We start from the raw sequence: 21,912 nt of genomic DNA, 5'->3' as shown, positions 1-21,912 counted from the left end.
GTTAAAACACACACATTTTCAATTACTTTCAAGTCACTTTTCAGTTAAAATGATAAATAACATTTCGGAAGCAAGAAATATTTTAATTATACCATCCAATATAAATAAACTGTACATAAAAGAAAGTTTATTTTCAAGTTAACATAGTTTCCAATTTTATACCGTTTAGCAAATAAAACAATAATTTTTCAAAAGTCTATTATCGCAATTTTAATCGAAAAAGTTGAGAGTCAATATTGGTTATAACATTTTTCAATCTTTGCCCCTTTGAACATTGGTGAAATTATTGATAAACTTATCTTGATTATTTCGAGATAGTTTAGTAATAACAAAACTTGCTTCAATATGAACAAGCAATATCCATCTTGCGGTTTAAATCTACGATAGTTTGAATTCGATAACCTATATAATATTTATCCTATAACCTATATAATATTTAGTCAATTATTTAAGTCGGCTTACCTCCATGCTCACCTCAATATTTTTAATCTCCAAAGTGAAGTTTAGGCATCGATCAAATAACTCGCTAATGTTTGTAGTTTGTTCACATCGTTAGCAATACATAAATATAAGTGATAAATTTTTTGAAGTAGAATATTGATAAAAAAAATTTATGTATACTTATGTAAGAATATTTTGAATATACTCAATCTTTATAAAAATAATTCTAACTTTAACTTAGCCATTTATGAATTTCAGATATCAATTAATTAAACGTTACAAGAATTAATTAGATGTCACAAAAAAATCTTTATTCTAAAATAAACTTATTTTTTTGAAAGATTTTTTACTAATCATGTTGGGTATTCTATGTGTTATTTCAGACCCGACATAAACGCAATAAGGGCGTTGACATCAGCTCAACCAGGAGCGGCAAAAGCCGCTCCTTCAACGGCCGTTAGCAGGGTCGCAGCTGAAGAACGTGAATTGCCTAGACAGGGCAGTCTGGTCGATGGGGAGGGCATTAAGATCGTCATTCATGACGTCGACAGTGATCTTGGTAAGATTTATTATAGAAACTTTACTTTCGGAAAGATGTGTGCGTTTTTACCTCTGGCAGTTTCATCATCATCTCTTTTAATAGCATCTCTCAATATTTTTCTATATTTTTTATATTAAAAAAAAATAAAAATATTCATATTATCAATCTCACGATATTCTTATTTAATCAAATGTAGCGAAATGTGACTATTTTTTTCGTGTGTTTCATAAAAGTTATAATAGTTTTTTCTTCATTATTAATTAATAATGTAATGAGCGAAGATACGTAGCACCATTTATTATTTAATTTTTCACAGATAATTTCGTATCTTATTAAGGGAATATTGGGTACCCACAAAGCCGCAGGAATTTTTCGCCACGAGTGCGCAAATGTTAGCATTACAGAAAAAAAGTTGTAGGTGGAAAGAGAGTGCGTTTGATCGATCGAGCTTCGAGCTTGCTGGGCGTGATTCAATTTCGCGGATAACACTGGTTGCAGTTAATCCCGAGTTTTTGTATCCGCCAATGGTGAAATCCCATTAATTAGGAATCTGGAATTTAATTTCGGAGGTCACCGTGGATCTCCACACTCGAGTGTCGTGCCCAAGGTGTCGAGTTCAACTACTATTTAATTTGCTACGGGAAAACGAAACGGCCTGTCTCTTTGTCCAGGACAACGCGACATTTGGGTTAATTAGACTTGTGTGATACCTGATTCGAGCGTAATCGAACATCGCCCTCGGTTTGCATATGGCTTTGCGTGCACTAGCTACCAGAATCCTCTCTTCCGCAGAAGAGAGAAATTGTAATATATAATTAAAATGTAGTCGGAAGAATTTTCCGCCGTTCTTTAAATGAAAGAATTATTATATTTCATTTTTCATTATATTATTTTTTTATTAATGTAATAATTCATAGAGATGAAGTACACTCATATCTATTATATTTATAATAATTATTCGCAAGCATTTTTGCACACTTTTTTCTTCCTAGTCTGATTTCTAAATTTGTAAAAATAATAATTTTCTTCGCACAATTTATGATTATCGATAAATATCTTGCTTGTAAATATCTATTTTTGCGATGTATAAATGTTTACGAGGAAAATAAGAGAGACGATCTAGTTGTAAATATGCAATGCGCTGGACTCTTGCTCAAAAATATTTAGATCATTCTATTTTGTTGTAAGAGAAATATTTTCTTTTTTCTTAAATATGTATAGTTGAATGCATAAAGTTTGTTCGAATTGAAACGGTTTCTCTGTTGTAAAAATACATATTTTTTTTATTCAAGAAATCATGTCACCAGTTGGTTCAACATAGTGTTTTTCCTATGCAGATTAAAAAGCTACAAACATCTCGATTAAAATGCGTTTTATATTTCTCTTATTTCTCTCTTTCTCTTTCTCTCTCTCTCTCTCTCTCTCATGTTAGTTCTAGATTTATATTATTGCAGAAAATATTATTTTTAAATATTGATTGTATAATATGTATGCGAAATGTACATGAATAATTTTTGCAATACATTGTCAGCAGAATGATTTTATCACCATTAGCCGAGAGACTAACTTAGTTCGGTCACGATGCAGTATCTTTTTATTATAGCTGACCTAGTTTTTTTAAGCCTTCCGATAAAAGCTTCCATCACGTTTAATTAAAATTAAAAGAAAATCATCTTTTGAAGTAATTCAAATAGTGTTTTAATACACAGACGAAGAAAGGTTGATTTACAAATTTCATAAAACGCGTAAATATATTTTTCGAAAAGTCATACAAAATTTGTCCAATTAGTACTTATATCTTAAATTATTTATAATAATTTATATATATCATAACCCAAAGCTGGACAAAAAAAGAAAATTACTACCACACAAATATTAATCATTTTACATCTATCAAATTTTCAGATTATTATATAATTATTAATTGAAAATATGGAAAATCAGAAAATCTCTTTTGGAGATTATTTCACACGATAGTGATATTGCTTTATGTATAGAAAATTGACAGCTGGCGAAAAGTACGCAAGAAGAACTTGGATGGCTTTTCTAACGCGTACGGGTTTGCTGAAGATTTTATCGCGAGGCCGGTCGACACAGCGTATTTTCCTTCTCGTGGTGCGGGTCACCAAGTTACGGCTGGAAAAACGGACCGTTTCATTTTTCTCTCTCGACAAGCTCGCTCCCGCTTCGTTATATCGATTGCACCGACGGCAGTTTATCGCGATCCTACACGACATGCGAGAGCTACGTGCGAATCGCGATCTGTCTACGTGTTCATTAACGGCATGTCGATCGGAAGGCGGATTATATCGTCGTCTGTATCGCCGATAAACTGCGATGCAACAAGCTGCGCATGAAATAGAGCGACAAAAGCGAGAGCGAGTTTCTCCATAGAAACAGAGAAAGAAAAAGAGAGAGACAATGAGAAAGAGCAGAGAGTCAAGAGGAGGTGCAAAGATAACCCTGTGCTAAAGTGATTGTATGTAATTTTACGATGTGCAAGTTTGCCGCGACGACGGATAACGCAGTTTGCACGAGAGAGTCGTTTGTTGAAACTGTTAGTGGGTCACGTAATTGATTTATGCCTCTAGGGGTGAGATACGGTCTACGCAACATCTCGCGAAAGGAAATTCACACGGGTGTGAAGCGATAAAAATGTGCGATCGGTGATATGCACCGCAAACTAATTAATTCACATGTTAATCATTAAATTTATGCTTTTAATATAAAATAAAAACATATATCATAACATTTAACAACTACGACTTTATTTTTTAAGAAAGTAATTCAAAATGCAAATTATTCTCATTATCAAGGCAATTTTAACACAATATATATATTTAAAAATTGTATATATTTAAATTTTCATATAAAATATTTTATTCAAAAATGAATATTTCTAAAAAAAAAGGATTAAGATATATTGCATTAAATATGTACAAACTTTTATCTTGATAATACTTGTGAGGAATTCCAGTTTCTCATTTACAATTAGATAGTTATGGCCTTCGATTTACTTAATGTAAGAGATTAATTTTCTCGCCAACAAATACATCGGCGGAAAAGAGAAGAGCATGGCGGAAAGATAATCAAGTGCTAAGTAATCGCGCGACTTTAACTCTCGCTGCGCTCGAAACTAACAAAGTTTACGCAGAAGCGTGTTTCACGAGTTTTTTCATTTGAAGTTAGACTGAAACTCAAAAATATACAAGATTTACAATTGCAAGATAAACAATTTCTTTACACATGTTATAATTAAATTTTTCTTCAAATATTTATCTCTGTAATTTTTTAAAATTATTATATTATATTCTTTCTTTTAAATACGTAATATATTTGAATATTTTACATCTCTCATTCTCTTTTGTTTTTTTAAAAACATATTTGCGTTTCGCATGATTAAATATTCATTCATTTTCGCTTTGCCGCTTCGACAAGTCTATTTCTAAGTTTGTGCGCGGGTCATCGGGTCAATTTTTCAAGGCGGTTACGATGACGTGTCGAGATCGAACGTAGATAGGATGCAATCGGGGTTAACGCCAAAATCGTCTTCACGCTACATGGAGCAGAAATCGCCAGGGTACATTATAAAAAGGGAACTGCTCGAAAATTTCGATCGTGATATTCCTCTCGCTTCGCCTTTTATAGTCACTATTGCTCCGAACGTGTTAAAACAGAGGGATTCTCGCTGCCGCGCGAAATTCATCGGCAATTTTGATTAAACTCATTCTTCTGCAGAACGATTTTTATCAGCGTATACGAAACGGCAAACAACTACTACGTAGAGATGCAATCTTCAAGAGCAATCGAAAGTGATAACTGTTAACTGACAATGTTAAAGGAAATTTCGTTTCTTCTCGCGAATCCGTCACGTTGAAAAGCAACATGAGCAGCATTGTTTCGTTAAATCACGGCTATTTTATGATACATCATGTTCTTTGTTCTCTATTTTATGGAAAATGAGATTAAACTATTATTTAATCCTTAATTTCAATTTATATTTCAATTTAAAATTGGAAAAAACATGGTTGGTTCTCTTTTTCTTCTTTTCATATTTCACGGATTGGATTTAAAAAAATTAAATCTCATGATTACAACTGAATCTTTTCTTTATTATATTATGTTCTTACGACAACATCTTTATATATTCACGTATTAAATTTATTTAAATTCATTTCTTACTCCTTTTTATTAAATTTCAATTTACTTTTCTTGAATATTATTAATACATCAAGATGAAAGTTGGTCGTTATATTTAAAGTTTTAACGAGATTAAATTTTCAAATTTATATATTTTCTTTCTTTCAGCTCCACGGATGAATGCGAAGAGGAGAGTGAAGCTGAGGAGAGATCCAGTCATGGATAAAGGACACAGAAGTGAGTATATAATTAGCGCACTGATTACTGCCATAATTGAAGTACCTTCGAGACGTTTGAAACTTGAAATTCAAGAAGAGTTTAAATTCGCTTTAGATTCTCTAACTATATCTATCGATCGGTCAAAGTTCTCCGACACTGATATTGATGATTCATATCGCTGATATCTACTACTGCGCGAACAATAATATAGCGCTGCATATCGTCTCTTCAGTCTCGAATATTGACTTTTCGTCATAAATTACATTGAAACTTTTAGCATTATTGATGCATCAGTCCATTATGTAAACATTAGTATTCCGAGTAAATATAATTTTATCTCAACTATCTAATACAATCTAATATAGATATACATAAAAAGCATATTATTGCTATTAAAAAAATTTAATATTAAAAATAATTCATAAAATACGTTCTCTTGAGTGTATACTGAAATAAAAAACGATTAAAGCACTTGCTAAAGTACTTGATTAATTTGCTTTCCTAGTTATGCTTTGCTTTATGTGTAATATTTTTATTCATATTAAAAAATAATGTTAATTTGCTTCTTTTGCATAAGTTTTACTTATCTATTCATGTGTTTATCGATTTCTTATCTTATATAATCTATATCATTATTTTATTTTTAAAAATTATATGTGATATTGTAAAAAGATATTGAGAAAAAGATTCAAATTTAAAAAATGATTTATAATAAAATTGAAAATATTATAGATTAGATAGAGATTATATATGGTGTGATACCTTGAAGGGAATTTGATCGTAAATAAAATAAAGAATCAAGAGAAAATTTTGCCCGGTATAATAGCGAACTAATTATAATAAAAACAACGAGCAGTTTTCTCGAGAAGAAACAGCTGTATTACGTAAAATAATCGCTTGTTGAAAGGAATGCAACAGGTTTGGTACGATGATAATCGAGAGATTAACGAATTGCGAAGTACTTTGATAGAATCCAAGTTAATCAGCAGCGAGACTATGCGACACCATTAATCTTTCACCACTTCACGGAACTCCATCTCTCTTTGTCATCCTTTCACGCGTCGTTTCCTCTTTGACTGCTCCCTCTCTTTTTCTCTCACCCCTTGTGTTTACCCTCCTCGTCCATTGTCATTTTACACTTCGGTCTTTTAGAACCTTTTATAGCCGTTCCATTGTGATGTTCCGTATATCGCCCACATTTACATTTTCCATGAATTATGTATTTTCGTTTTCATCTACGTAATCGAGAGCTTGATTTCAATAATCAAATTCAAAATTAAATTGTAAGTATTTGAAATAAAATCAGTTTGTAAAATTTTTCAAAAAATTTAAATCTTTTATCGCTTGCATACGCTGTTGTAAAATCATTGTTTCAACTTATTATCATTCTATACATGTATATCTTCCGATCTTTGTATTGTATCATATTGTATTATATCATTGCATTGCACGATGCATTTATCAACGTAGTACGTCGCATCATACAGACGTGAAATTCTTGATTGATGCAACTGTTGCTCCAAATGGATGACGGTTCATAGTCATATCAACTGTAAGAGCTACTGACGTGTTATATGTGCGCATCAGGTAAATAGCCAGGTAAATGAGAGGAAATGAGAAAAAAAGAGAGAGATAGAGAGAGAGAGAGAGAGAGAAGAAGAGGAAGAGGGATAAAGAGAGAGAATCAGCACAACGATTCTAAGCCTGCGCCCAACGAGTAAGCGTGCGATTGACATTTAATTATTCGTTGCGCATTCAGACTCTTCGTTTCCTCCACAACATGCGTCGGTGTTTTCTCGTTGTCCTGTGTCATTACAACAGGACGTTACCGTTATGACAGGATGAAATTCTTGATATACCGATTATGCCTGGGTGATTAATTAGAGAACGGGTCAATTCAAAACGATCGTTCGAGACCATTTAATCAAAATTTCAACAATTATTTTCTACAGAAAATTTTTAATATATTTGATAATATTCCAATTAAGTTAATTATTAATAAATTTAATTGAAATGTTAATAATTATTAATATATTTAATTGAAGTGTTCATTAATTAATTATTAATAAATTTAATGTGATATATGTATGTTATTTTTATAAATTATATGCTTGATCAATTGAATTATATCGCGCGAATATTTCTATAAATAATGACTCGAATCGATTTTCTTTTTCCTCTCGTACGCGGTCTATCTTTTATTATGTATATATTCATTAATCTCGGGAATTTTGCATGGTTATACAATTATCGCGGTTGCTGTTATCAAATATTAATATATGTATATGTGAACGCTTAATATTTAGAACATTTATTGCATTTATTTAATAATAAAGCTCTCGGGCGTGGCAAGTGTGATAACGAATTTACGGATGGTTTAATGGTTTCCGTTGTGTCGCAGCGCTTTGTTCAATATTAAAACGGTTGGACCATAATATTGCATGCGTATTTACTTGTTCACATTATTGGCCTGGAACAGGAGACATACAGGTGTTTTTTCTAATTTTATTTCGCATACACATAAATTTAAATTCAAGATGAGATATTATTTATTTAATCGATATAATGATTTGACAATTCAAGATTGATTCAACATGAAATCATTAATCTGTACTTTCAAAATGACAATTGTTACTCTAATGTATTTTTACATATCATTACCTATCACGATTTTTTTTCATTTTCACTGTTATTTATTAATAATATATGCAATATAAATACAAAAAATTTTAAAGTTATTTTAAAGTGATTTTTTGATAATTTCTGATAATTTCGCGCAGATATTCGCTCATCAGACTGTATTTTCACAATTTATAATTTTCATAACTCGAAAAAACGAAGCGTTTATGATTTGCTAGTTGATTTGATAAATGCATATTGCTCTTATACACATTGCTCAATCATGTTTCTTGTTTACGCATAAAGCAACACCTGCTAATCACGACGTCATCAGCAACTAATACGTTATAATCATACAGAAAGCACAACAACGATGGATCTGCTTCGCAATATGCGCAATTCGAAGGGAAACCCATTAAACGTGATGATACGTAATGCATGGACGTAAACTGAATACACCTGTAATAACCAGACCATAATTTCGCAATGACAGCTTTTCCACAAATGACGATGCGGCAACATCTCATAAAATAAATATAGAATATCCGCACTTGTATGCAATTATATCTAAAATATACAATTGTCTAAAATTAGATAATCAGAAATTATTATAATCAGAAATAAGAGAAATAAAAAAATTGTCACAGTTCTTGAAAGTCAAATCAAATTAATTACGATCTTGTATTAATCTTATTTTATATTTACGATTGAAATGTTTAAAAACGACAATCCTGGTAAGCGTTACAATCTTAGTACATCTCAATATAATGTCGTTATTTATATTCCCAATTATTAATTATAAAAATCGAATCAATATTTAAAATAAAAAAAAAGTTGGGGGAAGGAACTTGCGTGCGCGTGTCTCGGCCGTAAAAATGTCGTTTGTCTCATTAAACCATATTGCAGAGCAATTTAAGCGAATATTCGCAGAAAGCCGCGAATATGAAGAGCCATAGGTTTGAACGTTCCGTAAATAGTAACGTGCGAAAGACCTGTCGTCATCGTCGCTCACGAATCCCCGGATTGCACAGGCAATCGTGTCCAGGCCCACCGCACACCGCCACCATCGACTGCGTTTGTGCACACACTTCCATCCTGGGATAATAGGTTTTCGTGCGAATCGCGCACGGGACACATCACAGGACGTAGCGCAGCTGCGCCCGCGGAGCACCGGAAGCTCTAGGCAATCGATCGGGCTCATCTCTCTCCTCGCAACCGGCTCAATAGAGACGCGTTAACGCAAACGGACGTGTCTCGTGTATTTTACGAGGCCGTTTGTAAACCGCTCAGCTCGCCGCACATCCGGATACACGTCGATCAACGCAATCGCTCGTTGTCTTGATCTCTCGCTGCCGCACACGTCTCTATATTCGAGGGGTATTTCATAAAAAGACCAGTGAAGAATTTTATAAAAAGCGAGAGCACGCGAAAAAAAAGCTATGTAAATTAAAAACTATTCATCCTTTTTTCTTTTTACGTAGAATTATCGGTCGCACGTTTGTAGGAGTGATAAACAGATTAGTAATCAACAAGTTTGAATTAATTTTCAAAAATATAAATAGATAGCGCAGATTCTTAAAAGTATGCATTTTGGTAGATTTAATTAAAAGCATACATACCATGCGGGGAAAAATCTATAAATTTTATATAACCATGTATCTTCTTGCCGATTAATTTTTTCAAGGAAAGATCACAAGGAAATATTTTTCTGTAGATATTAATCGACACAACAAAGTGTAGGTGGGATTCATCCGCTTTGAGATGGCTAAATATTTTTGCGGAATCGGATAACACACCGTGAGAAATAACGATCAACAGGTTGACTATATGGATACAACAGGAATCTGTTTTGATTTAATCATGAGAAATAGGGATGTTTACTGTGACAGATTATTTTGGCGAATATTGTCAGGATTGTTTGAGCGGGGCGTAACATATGAACGAATTATATAGAATGAACACTAGAAGGGGAGGATTAGTGCTTTATATGTATATATATATATATATATATATAAAGTACAAACGTACAAAATTTATATCGAGTTTTTTAATCGTGGAAAGGAATCGTGGAAAAAACAATAATGCATATTTGCGTATGATTTACTCCAACCGATTCAAAATTCAAACTTCAATGCAACAAAAAATGTGTATATTATAATTATATATAAACTTGATAATATTACTTGTATACAAAAAAAGATATTAAGAATTTCATAATTTAAAATCTTAAATATTTCTGTATATATCTCAACATTTTAGATTTAGATAAAAATACTTGACTAAATAAAAATTCAATAATACATTGTAACGCTAATTATATGTTAGTGTGTGCTCGATATAAATTATTAACAACGCATTAATATACGTAGAATTCAAAACTGATCCTTCAAAGTAAAATTTATTCTCTCAAAAGCAACATAATGGTAATAAACGAGTTGACCCTTGCAGTTTAACACAAATAAAAACAATATTACGCGAATGTAATATTTGAAATTAAATGAAATTAAATGACGGCTAAAAATTTTTGTAGGATTAATAATTGAGTGACGGACGTTTTCAGGGTTGTTCTAAAAATTGCGAAACACAATTGAGCGATAACTCGGAAGCAAATTGCGGTACACATGCGATTGTTCGTGATAGAGTATTAAAATTTTTTCACGCGACAATACGGCACTCGTATAAATCTCGGTAACAATGCAAATTAATTCGTAGATCACGTTTTTCAGAGTATGAATTATCGCGACCAACGCTAGTGCAAACTACAATTTAGAGGGGAACGCCTCTCGCTTTATCACTTCCATGCGCGTGTGACATCGTTATACTTAGCGTAAGAACAGAGGTAGGTGGAGACGATTTATTTCACTCGGACAATAATTATAATTAAACGACGTCGGCGAACAGGGCAGAAAAACATGGAGTTGCCGCTAGAATTTAATTGCGCGCGAGAACTCGACCTGTAATCTCAACATTTAAACTGTTACTTTGAAACGCGTAACCGTGTAAAAAATGTTGATCACATACAATCCATTAGTTTGATAACTTTGTTATAATTTTGTTATAAAGATAGATCTTGATAGATTACGTACGTTTGTAAAACATACGTTTAACATACGTATGTTTTACAAACGTACGTAATCTATCAAGATCTATCTTTATAACAAAATTATAACAAAGTTATCAAACTAATGGATTGTATGTGATCAACATTTTTTACACGGTTACGCGTTTCAAAGTAACAGTTTAAATGTTGAGATTACAGAAAGAAGTAACAATCAAATTTATACACATAAAATTTCACATATAAATATTACTTGAATCAACTTTGAGCGAGTTTTATTAAACATACGCGTTTAATAAAATATGAAATTGCAGATCTCGTTCTCATATAGTAAAACAAATCTTTATTTGATAAAAAAATAATTTTTCTGAAATATTCATAGTATGTTTTTTTATGATTCTCCAGATCTCTCGGTCACTCTTGAAGTTTTTCGAAAACACTTCCAAATTATCGAGCGCTTGTTTGCAAAATTTTAAGAGCACCGTCACGCTAAGAAAATCACCATCTAGATGCTAATATTTCTGTAAAAGAGAACTTTCTTTCGTTCAAACATTTAAAACTATTTACCTTCGGGGGCAAACAATCGCGGAAACAAGAGCAAGTTTAATGAAAATAATAATGGACGAAAAAATTCAAGTATACGTATATTACGGCGTGAGATGTGTGAAAGCTATATTATAATTATATATATATTTACATGGATTTCGAGCAAGATTTTTCTGTGTCACATTCACTATAGAAAATTATACGAAAGTAATAAAATCATTACCATTCTCACTTTATTTTGCAAAATAATTGAATCTTTCTGTAAGGATGTTTCTAATTTATAATATTGTAGAGACAAAGTAAAAATAATATGCAATCTTTTTATTCGAATTGATTAAAATAACTATTTAAAAATATAGTATATATAATTTTAATTTTATACAATATTTATTGTATATATTTTTATTATTGTATCTCTTTCTCTCTCTGCGCACATATACACGATATAAAATTTAACAAATTTTTTTTTCTTGAAAAATATAAACGTACGATATTTTTTCAACATTTCATAAAATTTGTTTGGAGCAAATATTCATGAATTTCCACGAAATTGGAAAGATGCAAAATGATTGGAGAGGAATAAAAAAAAAGTCAGTGAAATGAGAAAATCGTCCACGAAGATGCGAGAAATTGTGCTTCGAACTGTCCGCAACAGGTACACCATTGTGGCTACGAGCAGATGTATTTTCCATTATTCAGTCCATCCTCTTTTCAAACCTGCTGGATACTCATTGTCACGTGTGTGCTAATTATGATTTCTTTTAGATAATAAATAGTATTATATAATATTTCCTTACAAAGTAAATCAAACCGCAAATTTATACTTTCGACTAACTTTAATTTATTAATTTTAAATATGTAAGTAATTTGACGATAATATAATTCAGAATTAACATCATTATCAGAATTATCATACAGAATTAACATCGTTATCGCGAGCATAAAATAACATGTGCAAATGAGCGGCACGTAGTTTATAATTATGCAACCTACGTGTTATTCGTAATTAGATCGCGCTTCTTGCAAGTTCTTGAACGTTAACTTCAATTTTAATTAGCTTTGTCGTTTTTAAACATTCACATTGCATTCTTTTCGTTTCGCAAACAATCGCAAAAATCTTCAAGCTATGAGTTTGGTAATATCTATTTTATGTACAATCGAGAAAATTTTTCTGAAATATAATTTGAAATATAATTTAAAAAGAGTACTTTTTCATCAAATTTAATTAAACTTATTTTAAAATTTAATTAAAAATAATTTAAACATTAAGAAAATTCAAATAAGATTCGCAGATTAACAATAAATTCAAAAATTAAGAGTAATATATTGGATATTAAGGAATACAATTTTTTCGAATTATTGAGCAAATTCTTTGTCGATCAACATTGATAGAAAATAATTAATAATACACAAACGCAAAATTCCTAGCAAATTCAATACAACATACTGACAAGCTTTATCGCACAGCTAATTGTGACTGATACTTATTGATAATTACCATAGCGTTGCGAGGGAAACCTCTAACCGGATTGCTCTTGGAGCTATCCCAGTGTTACGACACAAACGAGATTCTCCTTAATCAGTTCGTCAGAGCATTAACAGATAATCCCGGTCCGCTGGAAAGCTCGATGACATTGATCAATTAAATGGTACGACGTCGCGTCCACGTCGCATCTCGTTAATGTAGCGTTTGTGCAAACGCAAGTTCGCATGTCAAGGAATGTGAAATCGATTCATCGGTAAGATTGAATTTAAAATCGCGACTGATTCGACCGTCGATGAGGTCGATTTTAATCCAATTTGTCAAAATACTCTTAAGTAAGATTTTTCATTCTTCGTGAAGATTGAATTTAAAATCGCGACGATTTCTTCCGATGGCATGTTCACGGAACATTGATATTTTTTTCTATGTATTCATTACTGACACTAATTTCTCTAAAACTCACATAAACAAAAACTCTATTAAAATAATATCGTAAAGTAAATACATAATATTTTTTTATAGTTTATATATATAATTTATATATTTTTTTATAACACACTTATATATTTTTTCATATATTATTATAACAAAAATACTATTTTTTTTAAATAATTTCCAAAAAATTCTTTTATATTCATTCTCTACTAGCATTGCCGTACAATTACACATTACACGAAAAACTTTATTAAATCAACAATATATAACGAATGTGTCTTCATGAGTATGCGAAATGACAGTACGAGATAGAATTATGCGCAGCGATTAGAAGTGGGATTAATTCGTACACATCAGAACGAAATTACGTACACACGGCTAGCATGATAACACTTAATTAAGTGCTTCTCCTCGCGCGTTCGCGTTTCGAATTTCTCACACTAATACTCACGAAGACAATACTATTACTGGCGGCGAGTAACAATACCGCATAGCTGACCACGTAGGCGTAGATGCATCCGAACGCGAAGATGTTGACTGCATTCGCAATATGCGTAACACGAGAGAGGACGTAGGTGCCTCACATCCCCTGGCTCCCCTTTCATAGCTGCTCGTTTGCCGAACCGCGCTTCCGTCATCTCGTCCTCGATCACTCTTTTCTCGTGCCCTTTCGAGCCATCCGTCATCGCAACCTCGAACTAAGATGCTTTGGCGTACCACGCCCACGTTGTTCCACGACACGACCTTGGTAATTGGGTTAAAGGAAGATGAGCGTAAAGAGATCGTCTATCAAGAGAGAAAAGATATTTTCCCGCAGTCGTACTGAAGAACCAAAGTGAGAAGCGTGTGATGAGTGGATTAGGCTAGTTATATTGATTCTTCCCGTAGGCGAATCTCTCTCTCTCTCTTTCTCCCTCTCTCTCTCTCTCTCTCTCTCTCTGTCTCTCTTTTTCTATCGAATGTCGAGAGTAAATAAAAGTTTAGAACTTTGGGGTGGATTTTAATCACTTTCGATGATAACGATTTAATCTCATTCGATTCTCTCGATAACAAATATCAAATAAATTTTCAAACTAAATTTTAAAAGATACCGAATAGTAATAATTTTGAAGATTAATCTGAATTGAAGTTATATTGTTCACTCAGATATCGATCTACATATGATTATGTTTAAAAAAAATTTTGTACATATAATATCCTTAGTACACCTTATAGTTTGCCCTTATACTACACCTTATAAATACAACCTTCAACGTCATTAGATTCCAACAAACATCAACTTGCTGAAGAAAGACTGCTCTCTCATTAGAGAGATGCGATTGAAGCCAAGAATGTATGTTTGTGCTATGGTTCATATACATCTGATATATCATACTATATATACCTGAACTATACAGATGGGTCAGAGGAAAAGATGAATGGGGAAGGAAGGAATGGGAGGGAGATTGGGGCGACTTTATCGCAGAAATTCTGGCCTTAGCGGGACTCGAACCCACGGCTCCTCACATGACAAGCAAGAGCCTTGTTGCCTCAGCAACACACCACCCCATGCAAAACTTCAATTTACTTCGTTTATTAATTGTAATAACATTACTTTTCACATTTCTACTATAAATGATTATTCTTGATGATTTATACGCTCATATATATACCATAAAACAAAAAATATCTTATATAAATAATAATTTCTCAAACTGAACTGCGATGCTTAATATAAATTCATTTTTGATAATTTTTTTTTTAATTTGTTTGCGCACGATCGCTATCTTCAGTTTTACAGGAGATACTTATGAAAAAACCGTAAATAACAAATGGTATAAACTCGCTTTTACGATGCGAACGTGAGAGACAAGCGGAATCGTTCCGGAACAGCATGCCGCACGTGAAGCTGGAGAAAATCGATCTGGCAATTCCTTTATCCTCGCTCCATAGGGGGCAGCCAAATTACGAATGTTATACGCCATTATCGGCAAATCTCTCCGTTTTTTATCGCTTTTATCCCTTCCGACTTCCCTCGGCCTACATCACCACGCCGCGTTACATCCCTTGTGCTCGTTAAAACTTCGATAGCGAGTTACGTTGCTCCATCCGCGCAAATAGCGCGAAAAGAGTGAACTTTTTCAACCTATTTCACGCTTTTTCCGACGTAAACGCGATCATTATTCGATAAAAAGCGGCAATTGTGCGATCATTTTTCCGCAATTCCTGCGTTATTAATTTCCATCGACCCAGATAAACTCGGTTTTCGTCGAGAATAGAAAATTAATTCGCAAATTCGTTTGCAATATTCTCGAGCTAAATAAATTTCGTGTTTCTATTGTATAAATATTATAATTAATTAAACTTTAAATTTCTCCTTAGTGATATAGCTCGGAAGATCTCTGTTAATTCTTTTGCTTTTCCGAAAATTAACACTCCCAAAAAGATAGAAATAGTCAATTCTCAAAGCACTTTAATCGCATTAAACATCATTAATGTAAATTTTATACGAAATCCGCACGATGTAAGATTGGGTACAAAAGTGAAACGGATCCTCTCCGTCTATAATTCCCAGAGCTTTCGCGGAGGCACATTACGTGAGTTCTCATCCTAATGGACGTAGGATCTGCGGTTACTGGCAATAACGCGGGTCTGTCGAATTCGCGCGGCTAATGGCGTGAAGGTTTATCCAGATGTTACGAAATCCTTACAGATCGAAATTGGCTTGATCATGTCGGATTGTATTTCCGTGAAAGCGGGCTTAATCACAAGATGCGATTGAGACACGACATTCGAGGGTACTTCTGCCAGCTTAAGTGGATTAGGGAGAAATAAATGTGTCCAATTTCAGCAAATAAAATGACTAATGATTCTTAATTCTTTTACTAAAATTTCTTGCTCTTTAAAATTGTGATGAGAAAATGATGCATTTACCAGAGTGATACTTAATACTTGCAATATCTTAAACTGAGCTATAATAATTGATATGCAAATTTTAAGAAAAACTTCTGTTTATATCTTTGCGATGACATCATAGAAATTAAAATAAAGAATTATTAAAATTATTGAGTAATATTACACAATTTTTATATTTCAATCTGATTTTTCTGAAACTTACTAAATTCCTACTTTTATAGAAAAAAAGAAACGTCGGCAGTAATAATTCACATAACTAAATTACAAATACTCGGACGTGCGTAGAGTCGCTATCAACATAACATTGTTATCCGAACAATCAACGCAATCGCTCACGTTTACAACGAGGGAGAGAGCGTGGGTGTTAATTATTTTCCTAAATCTGATGTATTGCGACTGCAGTCGCATTCCCTATTCGGAATATATATCGTATAAATTCGCTGTAAGAGTGGGAAGGGAAGAGAGGGAGGTACATTAAAACAAACATTGCTCCTGGATTAACGTCGTGTTGCAAAACATGACTTTAGAGAAGAGGTCGGTGTGTGCGATACGTACACAACTGTGTGTTCTCGGTGACGCAAATCCTACCCACAGAGACGAGAGATATCCGGAAATTGCGACGGTGCAGCGCACTACACATTCTCAGCCCACGTTATATCCTTTTGTTACAGCACGCGGATTTGGCATGAGAGTAGTGGGCGGCAAAACCGGATCGGACGGGCGCACCTTTGCGTGCATCGTGTGGACTGTACCGGGTGGCCCTGCCGAGAAAGCCGGTTTGCAACAAGGCGACAAGGTATGTTGATGTTTATATTTACATAGAACATGTTATATAATTGTTAAAATTACAATTGTTACTTTTTACATCTAGATTTTTAAGAATAATCTCGAAAATTGTCTACCTAGATTCTCTACTATCTTTCTCAAATTTTAACAAATTATTTGTTTAAATCTGAGATTAATTAATTAATCGAATTAATAATAGTTAACTGTTTATTGTCTAATATATTTTTGATGCATTAATGTAAAATATTTTGGAGTAGTTTTATTTAATGTTCGAACGTTTATAAAACAATATGTAGTAAAAAATTTAAATATAATGATTAGATGTATACAAATATAAAACCATTCATTTTTATTACTTTAATATAAAATTTATACTTTATTTCAACTAATTTCAACGGATTTGTTCAAGAACATACAAGATTATAATAGATTAATGATGTTACTATGCTCCGTTTCATTTAGAATCACGTGATCCGTTTTGCATTTTTGTAACAATAATTTTAACATTAATTTTATACCTATTCTTTGTTCCCAATGTTTTCGAAAAATTTAATGATTTTATAATTTTAAATTTCCCATTTTTTTTATACACGTATTTACGAAATGAAAGAAAATTATCGCGCGTTGTATCCAGCCAATCGTCGCATACAGAATAACACTCAAACAACGTAACATAAATATTCAACATACTTCAAAAGCAAATACTGTATGGAGACAAAAATATTTTCCTGTCACACGTTCACCATTACCTGTCGGACATTGTTATAAATGGTAAATGCGCATAAATATCGACAGTTCCTGACGCATCGATTCTAATTAAATTTAAAGTTGAAGTACTGACAGTCAAGCGAAAAAAGCCGTTCTATTCGCTTGCATATTTTTGTGTTTACGTTAAAACTGATGTATTTTATTTAACGTCATGCAACTGCAGAAACTCATTATGCATTAATTGGCGCAACCAGTTTTATTATAAAAGTCATATTCATATTTACAGTCTCGATTATTAACATATTCATGTCCATAGCAATGCAAAATGCCAACTTTAGAATGAATAAATTAAAATTAGCTATTTATTGAGCATAAAAAAACGTGTGAAGCGTAAAGAAAAAGAGGACACGTCGATTTAATATTTTATTTATATATTTTATACGCCATATTTACACAATACAAAATTCGAAGCAAGACCTACATTCTTGAGCATTTCTTTGCATGGTTTAAACAGTACGAAACTCAGACGTCATTCAAATGTAAGTCTGCGCGAAAAGGCGGAAAGTATAATGCTTTGAATTCTCTAACTTTTCCCTCGAGTGTCATCGCGCACAAAGGGATACGATATAGATAGGTGGGCGACGGTGATCGATCGATCGAGAAGGTGAGGAGAGACGCTCTCTCGCTCCTGTTTGCCGTCATTACATTTCCATGAAGGGCTCCCGACGACGATCGCTTATCATCGGCGAACTTTCCTCTCGCGCTCGGCGACAACGTCTAATAAGAAACGTGCAGATATCGCACAATGGCCGGCATTCTCGTTACGCGCGTATTATCCCTCTAAAGATATAAAAGAAGCGCGTTTTCCATCCTCCTTTCCATCCTTTTCTCATTTCTCTTGTCAATGGCTGAAAATCGAATCGGGATTAAGAGAAAATTGTGTCCTGAATTTTGCGAGTGAAAACGGGAAATAGCAAATACATATTCTGACAGGCGTGACGTACTTGTTGCTCACATGAAACGAAAATTCACAACGCGACGTTTCCGTGCAAATCGAGCTTGTGTTTAATCCGCTTACGTACTGTCACTTGTAAAATCGGAACGAGCAACAAACTCAGCAACATCTATTCCAATTGATCCATTTGTTATTGTCCATTTATTATTGTCCAACTTTGGAGTAGATCTCCATTAGAATTGACTTTCGTTCATTTGACGTTTCCACTACGAGAAATCAAATTTGAATGTATGATATAATTAAATGCAAATTTATTGATCAAATCACGAATTTATTGCTTCTTTCAATTAAACAAAATTTATTAAAGATACAAATTTTGATTTAACATTAATCACATAGTATTCTATTTTTAAAAAACACGTATAGTGAATTAAATAAAATAAAAAACAAATGTACCAAAATTAATTCAATATTATAAATATCAATATTATAAAAGTTGATCAAAGATAATGCAAAGATAAATTTAAAAATATTAAATATTAAATTAATTATTATTGAAATATCCTGAATATTAATTGCTTGCAAAATAAATTTAAAAAATAATCAAAAATGTCTATATTGCTAAAAATAGACGTTAATATAATTCAGAATTTCTCCGATTTCGCTTTTGATTAAAATATTTTTTTAAATTATTTGTTTTCGAAATCAAAATACTGAATTTATTGTTCATTATTTAATTCAGAACATATGGCGATAATTTACTATACAAATGGTATATTAAAAATTTAATTAGTCGTTGATTTTAATATTAAAACTCTCTTTTAGTAATTAAAAATTAATTGTTTTTTTTATTTTAATATTAAAACTATCTTTTAAAAATTATTAATAAAAGCTAGAATATTTTATACAATAATATGAAATCATTCTCTCGAAAGACAAGCGAGAGACTAATTTTATAGATAACAAATAAATTAACAAAATTACAAATTTCAAATCTTTTAATTGCCTAATACTATTCTAGAGCTTGCTCCTCTCTGTCTTTTGCCGTTTCTACCACTCTCATTCATTTGCAATAACAACTAATTATAATCGCGCGCGCGCGCATATTAATTATCAGAATAGGATGATTATACGATACGTTACTTTGCATATTCCCAACATTAATCATACAGAAAACTCGCACTTTATTTTATATTACGATTCAGAGAATAAAAATCAAAGTTACGTGAAGCTGCAATCTGCTTAGCACTGAAAAATCGCGCGACTGTATTTATACTACACATTTTACAACGACAAAATACGTGTTGATTTCATTCTGCTTTTCTCGTGCGAGCAACAATAATATCATCGTATGTAAACAATAGTAATAACTATATGTTACTGAATTTTAGCGACGTATAGCGCGTTGTTTACACGCAGTGGTTTTATCATTCGCACGGCAAGCAGAAACCATCGCTCCGTTATAAAATATGTCCATGTTCGTTAACAACAAAGATGGTATTGTGTGATTCGAGCGCGCGATTTTCCCAGTGGATTGTAGTTTTGAGTAATCGGAATTTTTTCTCCCATCGTATTATAAAATGAATACACATTGTGTGTGTGATTAATGTTGAAAATGTTATGTAAAAATGTGTCGCATAATTATCTTATTTTAATAATTATACGCATAATCATAATTATTCATATTTTCGCGAATGAGTATTGTGTGAATACCTTGAAAAAGTAACGAAGAACAAACAAGGAAGGAGAAAATTTTTTTTTTCGGAAAAGCATAATTGGGGATAAGCGATTTATACAATTTATATAATATTTTATTAATTTAGTAATTTATTATTTATTCAATTAATTGCTCACTTATCTTCGCAATAATGATTTATTTAATATATATATATATTATTGTATAATATATGATTTTCTTCCTCTCATAATCTTGATGTTTTCAGCTACATTGCTTTTATAATTTCTTAAATTATTTTATCGATCTTTTAAACATTTCTTTATACATTTATAAACAAGGACGCGCCGTTATTTTGTACACAAAATACATACAAATGTATCTTGTGTAAGAAAGCGACATATCCTTGTTTACATGACGATATGTGTGGCATAGTGGGGTGAATCCACTATAACGAAAGGTGTCTAGAGTAGAAAAAGGGCAAGGACGCACAGAAAGACGAAAAAATTGTTATTCTTTTCTCAATGTTCGTACGATACAGGTACGGTGGTTAAGCAGTATTATATATTATTCATCTATAAAATTCTATCTTGGCAGCATTCGATCAGTAATTCATCTTTTAGTGAGTAGTAAAAGTTTTCTTTACATTTATGGCGCAATTGTTTTTATATTCTTACTACCAAAAAAAATTAATGTTCTATTGTTCTAATGTTCTAATTGTTTTATTAATTAAGAATTGATTTAATGTAAATAAACATAATATAAATATATATGTATAGAAATTCAAACATGTTTCTCGTTAAATTTATGTTTCGATAGTATTCGAGAATATTTCATACTGCCTTAGGTATATTATTCTAGTTAGATACATTAAGTAACGGCTAGTAAAAGAGAGGAAAAAAACAGAGAGAAATGAAGATGAAAAGAACGTTTTTCTCAGAGGGGTGGAGTAATTAGAACTCCCGCGAGAGCAAAGTTCCTACTAAATCGGACCTAGAAACGAGAATGAGAACGAGAACGAGAACGTAATTAAATATTGATCTTTCTTTTTTTTCATTTTATGACGGTAAAAAGGTCGTAAACGGTTTTACATTTCACGCGTCGAATTTAAAACGAATGCTGATCTCTCATGAAATGTTTGCAATAAAAGAACTGACTCAGAGTTAAAGAATCCATCGTTAAAAATTGATGGAACGAAGAAAGAGATCGAATATGTAGAATAAATCTTTAATAAGAATCTAGATTTTTTTGCGCTAGATTTAAATATTTATACATATATTATTTTTTTTGCAAGATGTTTTTGTGCGAATATCGTGATAAAATTAAGATATAAAATTTTTCTTATCATAGTTTCGTGCCTTATCCTGTATCCCCATACAGTAATGATCGCATAATACTGTCTTTACCCTAT

The 21,912-nt window shown here is 32.2% G+C and overlaps 2 protein-coding genes across 5 annotated transcripts in view; one reads left to right on the top strand and one right to left on the bottom strand.

Moving 5' to 3' along the window:
• Fife (regulating synaptic membrane exocytosis protein fife) overlaps nt 1-21,912 on the top strand; it is a 145,710-nt gene that overhangs the window by 81,420 nt on the left and 42,378 nt on the right. For all 4 annotated transcript variants that reach the window (XR_014435471.1, XM_083080502.1, XM_083080503.1 and 1 more), the window contains exons 10-12: nt 825-1,000; nt 5,291-5,359; nt 17,049-17,173. Coding sequence is in view for 3 of the 4 variants with exons in the window: in XM_083080502.1 (XP_082936628.1) it covers nt 825-1,000; nt 5,291-5,359; nt 17,049-17,173 (370 nt within the window). In the remaining variant the exon portion in view is untranslated. The remainder of the gene's footprint in view (nt 1-824; nt 1,001-5,290; nt 5,360-17,048; nt 17,174-21,912) is intronic.
• The window catches only part of LOC145960802 (cytochrome c oxidase assembly factor 3, mitochondrial-like), a 132,613-nt gene that overhangs the window by 96,604 nt on the left and 14,097 nt on the right, over nt 1-21,912 (bottom strand). The window lies entirely within an intron of this gene.

This window comes from Camponotus vicinus, unplaced genomic scaffold (assembly GCF_025532165.1).
Source record: "Camponotus vicinus isolate PSW18456_S1 unplaced genomic scaffold, iyCamVici1.0 SCAF_10, whole genome shotgun sequence".
In the NCBI taxonomy this organism is placed as follows: domain Eukaryota; kingdom Metazoa; phylum Arthropoda; class Insecta; order Hymenoptera; family Formicidae; genus Camponotus; species Camponotus vicinus.
The sequence above is the reverse complement of the archived record's forward strand: the minus strand, read 5'-3'. Positions and strand labels throughout refer to the sequence as shown.